The sequence below is a fragment of the Leuciscus leuciscus genome, assembly GCF_965113295.1.
Source record: "Leuciscus leuciscus genome assembly, chromosome: 12".
Taxonomy (NCBI): domain Eukaryota; kingdom Metazoa; phylum Chordata; class Actinopteri; order Cypriniformes; family Leuciscidae; genus Leuciscus; species Leuciscus leuciscus.
Window position 1 is genome coordinate 16,537,491 of NC_138736.1, and position 8,089 is coordinate 16,545,579.

The 8,089-nt window shown below is 50.1% G+C and overlaps 1 protein-coding gene across 1 annotated transcript; it reads right to left on the reverse strand.

Moving 5' to 3' along the window:
• Nucleotides 1–3,965: 3,965 nt before the first annotated feature.
• Nucleotides 3,966–7,132, reverse strand: LOC309511497 (E3 SUMO-protein ligase ZBED1-like). The gene is made up of 2 exons (XM_082186739.1): nucleotides 6,119–7,132; nucleotides 3,966–4,981 (listed from the first exon to the last, which is right to left on the reverse strand). Exons 1-2 carry the CDS (start codon nucleotides 7,128–7,130, stop codon nucleotides 4,554–4,556), a joined length of 1,440 nt encoding a protein of 479 aa, XP_082042865.1. The 5' UTR covers nucleotides 7,131–7,132; the 3' UTR covers nucleotides 3,966–4,553.
• Nucleotides 7,133–8,089: the final 957 nt, after the last annotated feature.

Consider the following 8,089-nt stretch of genomic DNA (forward strand, 5'->3'; position numbering starts at 1 on the left):
GAGCCTTAGACATGACGTCACGTCCAATGAGCGCGCTTGACGCGCCTCATGTGTCACAGCCCGCGAAAGAGGGGGTGTGGCTTAGCGTATACAAGCGAGGCTCAGAGGCTGCTTCACTGATTTTCTGTCTCTTCAGCGACGCTCTCTGCATCGCTGGACTCTGAGGAAGCCGCCGCCGTTGAAACAAGCGACCAGCACGCCGAGGATATCAGCCTGAGGAGGCCGGCCGTCTTTGCTGCCTTCAGCCTTCCCTGCCTGCTCCGCTATCCGGCGGATTATATCCTTCTTTGCTCTGTGTTGTGTGTGTTTGTGTGTTCGCCCCGTGACACACTGCATCTAAAAGAGCGCGAGGCGTTGTTGCAAATGCCTCGCTCCTCCTGTGGCTCGTGCAGAGCCCCGCTCAGCGACAGCGACCGCCATGTGATCTGCGCTCTCTGCCTGGGCCTCGACCACGCAGCCCTCGCCCTTACTTCGGGCGGCTGCGAACTGTGCGAGGAGATGCCGATGTCGACCCTGCGGGCTCGACTCGCCTTGTTTGACCCTCCTCCTGCCTCTCCGTCTGCCTCCACCGCGCCGCGTAAGAAGAAACGCCACGCTCAGAGGCCTCCGGAGCCGGATGCAGTAGCTGAGCGCTCGCCGGAGCCCCTCCCGCGAGCCTCGCTATCTCCTTCTCCCCCCCACCTCCCGACGCGCAGCGGCCGGCTTTCGCCCGCACTGCCGTCGCCTCAGGGGATGAAGCAGACAACGCTGCTATCATAGACAGCTGCTTACCCCCCTCTGTCAAGCCGCGCAAACGGCGCCGCTCACAAGGGATGTCAGAAATGGACGGTCTCGGGCTATAGCTTCCTTTACGTTACAAGAAACGAGCCTGTTTTTAATACACGCACGCCTGCAAACAAATGATGTCACAGCACATGATGACATCTTCCCGCTCTCTCTCCCTTTGTTCGAGCCGCGCAACTGCGCCGTTCTCAAGGGATATCAGAGCGGACGTCACGAGCGACGCTCTGTCATATACTCGCGCTAACTGAAAGCTTATGTGTGCCCCTGTGGTTCAGTGGCAGAACATTAGGCTTTCGCGCCAGAGACCCGTGTTTGAATCCGGCCCTGGCGGCAGATACATTTTTTTTTCTGTTTGCTTCTCCGAGCTCGCGGCCAGCTTTCTTACATACAGAAAGCGAACCCGCATCTCGCACCCTCCCGCTCACAAGGATGGTGCTTGAGTATTTATGAGCGTCTAAACATATGAGCCATCAAAGCGCCCAGCTCTGTCAGTCCCCTTACAAGAGGCTACTGCAGCAGCTTACATCGCAGCCAACGAGCCAGTAACACAACTCGCTCGCCTACACACAAACGCCGTTTTTAAGGCGGCCCAGATAAATCTCATAAGAGTATAAATTCGGGTTGTCCGGCTCACGCCGAATGTGCCATAAGTGTAGAAAATGTGCCCACACCCTCGTGCTCACTGCTACACACAAACACGGTTCCCCTGGTAACGCGCTCAGAGTGCACTCTCATAAAGCGGACACGCGCCGCTCGAGTGATAAGCGTAGAGAATGTGTCCACGACTCTGTGCCCACACCTACCCACTGCCCGCTCTGCCACACAGGTCCCCCGGGTTGCAGACCCTCTAAAGCTCTCAAACACTGGCCGTGTGACAAATGTAAGCCCTGTGCCCGCTCACGAGTGCGCGCACTTACTAACAAACACGATACCCCTCATGCCGCTCTCGCGACACAGGTTTTTAACAGCGAAATGTGCCCCATCCATAAAGATCGAGCCGTCATACGTTGTACAGCCGGTCACTACTGTCTACCAGCCCCCGTGTTCAAGCACCGGCGGCGCGCGCGCCACCTCATCTTCTCTGATACAGGTTCCCCATCTCGCGCAGTGCGGCGATCTGAACCCAGAGACCATTCGACCCCTAGCTATGCGTGCGGAAGCATGGGAAGCTATCCAGGGCATGTCAGAATGGGTGCTGAACACTATAGAACACGGCTATTCGCTTCAATTCGCTCGCCGTCCCCCGCGCTTTTTAGCACGGATGGAGACAAAAGTGAATTCAGAAGCAGCGCATCTGCTTCATGCAGAAATAGCAAAGCTGCTGCACAAAGGGGCTATAGAACAGGTCCATCCTTCTCTGAGCGAGTCGGGCTTTTACAGCCGTTGCTTCCTCGTACCCAAGAAGGACGGAGCGCTAAGACCTATTTTAGATCTGAGACATTTGAACAAAGCCCTTATGAGACGGCCGTTCAAAATGATCACAACCAGACAAATCCTCGCGCAAATTCGCCCAGGAGACTGGTTTATCTCTCTCGATCTGAAGGATGCGTACTTTCAGATCCAGATAACACCCCGTCACAGGCCATTCTTGAGATTCGCCTTCGACGGTCGGGTATATCAATACACAGTCCTGCCGTTCGGCCTGTCTTTGGCACCCCGTACATTTACGAAGTGCATGGACACGGCTCTCGCTCCCCTCAGAAGACGGGGAATGCGTCTACTGAACTATCTGGATGACTGGCTTATTCTGGCGCAGTCAGAGACAGAGCTTGTGTCTCACAGAACAGCGCTTCTCAGCCACTTGGAAAACCTGGGTCTCTCGGTTAACTGGACCAAGAGCTCATTATCGCCCCGCCAGTCAATCTCCTTCTTGGGATAGAACTGGACTCGGTGGCTATGACGGCCAGATTATCGGAGCAGCGCGCGCGCCGCATCCGTCATCTCGCCGCATCCTTCCAGGTGGGCAGCCAGGCTCCGCTGAGGACATTCCAGCGAATCCTGGGGCATATGGCCTCAGCTGCAGCAGTGCTTCAGCTGGGCTTACTGCGCATGCGCCCGCTTCAACGCTGGCTGAAAGCGCGCGTGCCTCACCGAGCCTGGGCGGCCGGCGGCTCGCGAGTCAGGGTGAATCAAGGCTGCATTTCAGCCTTACAGCCCTGGCTGGAAGCCGAATGGTATCGCACGGGAGTGATGATGGGAGCGATCTCGCACCGGAAGGTTGTCTCGACAGACGCTTCCAACCAAGGTTGGGGAGCGCTCTTCGAAGGCAGACCGGTCTATGGCCGCTGGTCAGACCAGGAGAATCTCCTTCACATAAACTGTCTAGAGATGCTCGCGGTCGAGAAAGCGCTCAGGCACTTCCTCCCAGTCCTCCAAGGTCACCATGTTCTAGTCCGCACGGACAATACATCAGTAGTGGCCTACGTGAACCGCCAGGGCGGTGTCAGATCCAAAATGCTCTGCACCCTGGCGGAACGCCTCCTCGTGTGGGCTCAGCACTCACTGCGCTCGCTGAGAGCCGCGCATGTGCCTGGGCACCTGAACGAGGGTCCCGACAGACTGTCCAGGGACAATGTTCCCCCTGGGGAGTGGTCCTTGCATCCCCAAACAGTCCAGTCACTGTGGCGCCGTTTCGGCAAAGCGAAAGTCGACCTCTTTGCATCAAAAGACAACGCTCACTGCCCAAAGGTCTTTACGAAGAACGAGGACGCGCTGGCCCAGACCTGGCCCAGCGGCCCACTATATGCCTTCCCGCCGGTCTCTCTGTTGCCACAAGTCATCAGGAGAATCAGGGAAGCGCGCCACACGGTGCTCCTCATAGCCCCGTACTGGGAGAACCAGACTTGGTTCCCAGAGCTAATACAGCTGGCAGACACAGTCCCCTGGCCGATTCCGGCGAGAAGAGACCTCTCTCAAGCCCGCGGCTCGATCTGGCATCCCCATCCAGAGTGCTGGTCTCTGCATGCATGGAGACTCAACGGATACCCATTGACCTGCCAGAAGGGGTTGTGAACACGATCACCCAGTCTAGAGCCCCCTCTACGAGGCGGCTCTACACGTCTAAATGGTCTGTGTTTAAAAGTGGTGCACTGCCAAGGGGCTGGATCCACAAGCATGTGGGGTATCGCAGGTATTGGTTTTCCTTCAAGAGCTGCTGGACACGGTAGGGGTTTCACAACTACTGATTTTTGCTAGTCGACTAGTTTTGCATAACAGTCGACGACTAGTCGACTAGTTGTTAAATTATTTCTTCATTAAAATTGACGCATTAACGCATTGAGCATTGTCAAGGAAGACACAGAGGAGTTCTGGTGAATCATTGTAAATGTATTTTTGAAATTCAGAAATAACATCATAAATAAATTCATCAGTTATTATTTTCATCAACATGTTAAAAAAACAGCAGCATTCATTTAAAACATTCTTGTAATTAAAACATTCTTGTTATGAACCGCGCCACACCATGCGCATCAGCGAACGTTGCAGATAAACATTGCCACATGGCTAGCCTCAGACATAACATTGTCAACATCACAACTCTCTTTTGCATAAGTTTTAACTGTGCATTGCATCTTTAAGCAAATATAAATTAAGCAAGTATAGGCCAATACAAGTTTGACGTAGGCTAGGTTGAACCACTATATTTTTTTGTCGAGCCTTAAATCTTAACTTCACTTACCCCAAAGCGGTGTCAACTAAAACAGTGTGAAACATTGAAAAATATTATCCATACAGCCCTGCCTTTTTTTCGTTGCCATTCCATTAGCCTACTAGTCAATGTCCTGTTCCCGGATCAAATTCACATTGCCTTTTCGGTTAGCGTTGAGAAACACCAGCGCATCGACGTGGGAGGGATGGAGGCTACTCCTCTGTCGGGTGACTGTGTTCCCCGCCAGGGAAAAAATTCTCTCGCTTGGGGTGCTGGTGGCTGGAACAGCTAGATAACTCTTCGCCAATTTGGCTAGACGGGGGAAACTGCCCTCATTTTGTGCCCACCACTTCAGTGGATTATCCATTGTGGGTATGTGGGCTAATTGATGGTAATCCCGTAGTTCGTCTGCATTGGTCATCCTGGCCCTTTTGCTCTTTGCACCTTCATAATGTGGTCCAAACAGCTGTTCGAAGTCGTTCTCCAGCCTTGTTTTCTTGCCAAAGTCAGACTGGTTGTCCCCACCGTCAGCTTCACCTTCACCAGGGTCTATAATGAAAAAATTGCATGATTTTGAATATGTTAAATATAGCAGGAGATATTTTAATTGTTTACTAATAAACCAGTATTTTTATGTTGGCTGAAAAGATGAAGTTAACGATGCTGACTCGCGATCTTCGCAGTAGTGAACGCGCCATGAGAGAAATGCACATTTCATACGGATTAGGCTAAGCAGAGAACAGTCAGTTTTCTTTCGTTTTGAATTGTTCTGTTTAAAAGTAGGCTACACATTTCAAGCTTCTTATATGTCTCAGGTCTGTGAGGCAAGTAGGCTACCTTATATGCTGAGTTTCGGTTCATTAATGAGACGAGCTCCAGGTTCACGCGCTGGTGCCTCCGTGTCGTGATTATATCTATTTTCTAATATATAGCCTACTAAATCCAGACAATTGGTCGATTAAACATTGATTAAAATTAAGATACAATTAATACAAAACGAAATTAAATTTAAAAGACAGGTTTTGTGCTTTCTGTTTGAGGTCTCTGTGAAAGTTTTAAAGCAGTCTTTTAGTGCCGCTTTCAGGGCGCTCACATCCGTAATGGAGAACTGTCCCGTCCGTAACATTGTTTTTTTAGTTTTTTTTTTTATAAATTTCTAAATAAATGCGACTTAAAGCCCTACTCCAGTGCGACTTAGGCTATATGTTTTTCTTCTTCATGGCGCATTTTTTGACTGATGCGACTTATAGTCCGGTTATTTAGTATAGTTATTTATTCTTTATTTGCGGCCTGGTACCAAATATTCCACGGACATTTAGTAAAATTCAAAATAAAAATGTGTCTAAACCAGTTATTAATTTTTTCTATTTTTGATCTGAGCGCACAATCAGAAAATCGGAAAACGAGTCGTTATTCGTTTTTTCATTTTAGTTCAGGAAATAAAAAAATGGAAAAAAGTCATTTTTCTTTTTTTTTTGGGTTTTAATTTGAAAAAACGATTGAACGAATAATACACGGGGCCTAGGCCTATTTGTAAACTGTTATTGTAAAATAAAAATAGGCTGATTAAAAAAATAAAAAACGGACTTCCAAAATAATCCGGCGGGCCAGAAAATATTGCTGGCCTTTTGCCGACCCCTGGTTTAGACATTAGAGTCAACTTTAGTTCTAAACTTAGTAACTTACCCGTAGTAGCAGGCTGTTCCTCATCCTCTCCTACCAGCTGAGTCAGGTGCGCCAGGGCATCCGCTCTGATATTTTCCGGGAGAAACTTCAGGTGCTTAAACCGTGGATCTAGCAGGCATGCCGTTATCGGGATTGAATCTGCCAGGATGTCAGACTCTAGTTTGAAGCGTTTTACGAGTTCTTTCCTCACCATGTCCTTGAAAGAGCGAATAGCCCCCAGGTCGGATCCTGTCACTCTCAGCATGTCGCAGACATTGAGCAGGACGGGATAGATGAATGACAACCCGACATGTAACTCTGCGCACATTATTGTGGTTGCTTTAGCTAGAGGCCTAAGTACCAGGATCAGCTGCTCGATCAATTCCCACTGGTGCTCTCTTATGGTCAAGGATTTTCGGACGTCCACTTTCGTTATGCTCTCATCCGTGAGAACGGCCTGCACTGGAATTCTCTTTTCATACAAACGCTCTAGCATAGTGAATGTAGAATTCCACCGAGTAGCACAATCGTTTTGCAGACTGTTCACTTGTACTCCCAGTTGTTTCTGGTAGTTCTGCAAAGCACAATGTGCCACTGAGGAGTGACGAAAATGACTGACTACACGTCCCGCAGCATCAATTGTCTTCGTGATCTCGGGTAAGTTGAGACCTTTTTTAATGGCAAGTTGCAGTGTATGCCCGGTGCATCCTAGGTGGTGGGGAAATAGATCACACAATTCCATTGCTAGGTTCATGCTACTAGCATTGTCATGGATGGTGCAAAAAACATTGAGGCCCCATTCCTCGATCGTCTCTCTCAGACGCTGGGCAATATTTGCAGCAGTGTGTCTCTCGCGCATCACGGTGGTTCGCAACACTCTTGACTTTAACTCCCAGCTGTCAGTGATGTAGTGAGCTGTTATGGTTATATAAGGATCCATAGTACATGATGTCCACAGATCGGTAGTGAGGGAAACACTGAGGTCTTTCATCTCATCCATAATCGTTGCTCTGACAGTGTTGTATTGGTGCATGATATTGCTCCAAACCGTGCGGTGGCAAGGGATTGTGTAGCCTGGCTCAAAGTACTGGATATTGTCCTTAAAGCCTTCCCCAGAGAGAGTGGATATAGGGCGGACATCCTTGACAACGAAGTTGACTAGCAAATCTGTGATTTTTCGCCTTCTGTTGTCAGTCATTAGGCGCGTTGAAAAATCGATTGTTGTCTGCCTGCCTGACGATGATGCAGTGCTAGCATGGCTAGCGTCATTGCCACGAACGGTTGCTGTTGGCAGTGGGTGTTTCATCCTAAGATGATTATCCATTGCAGACGTATTGCTATTGTATTTTAGCACTGCTTTACATAACTTACAGGTAACGGTGGATGTGTCTACATTTTCTGTGAAGTATTTCCACACATAGGATGACCTTGACCGTTTTGGACGCGGTACCTCAACGCCTGACGCCATTTTGTTTCCGACTAGTCGATTAGGGCCGACAGCGCCGACTAGTGGTTGTGACAGTCGACTAGTCGACTAGTTGATGAAACCCCTAGGACACGAGCAGGTCCCCTTCCACGCTCAATGTCTATGTTGCGACCATCTCAGCTTTTGCCGGTTCGGCGATTAGGGCCGACAGCGCCGACTAGTGGTTGTGACAGTCGACTAGTCGACTAGTTGATGAAACCCCTAGGACACGGGCAGGTCCCCTTTAGGGAGGAACCACCCGCATTAGGAAGGAACGAGTTCGTCACCCGCTTCCTTAGGGGAGCCAGGAGGATGAACCCCCGCGACCCCCCTCGGTTCCTATGTGGGATCTTTCGCTGGTCCTAGAGGCCCTGAAAGCGCATCCCTTTGAACCCATAGAAACTGTGGATATGAAATACCTCACGCTCAAAACCGTTTTTCTGATAGCTCTGTCTTCAGTCAAACGTGTGGGAGACCTTCACGCGTTATCCGTTAACGACGTGTGCCTCGAGTTCGGACCTAATGAC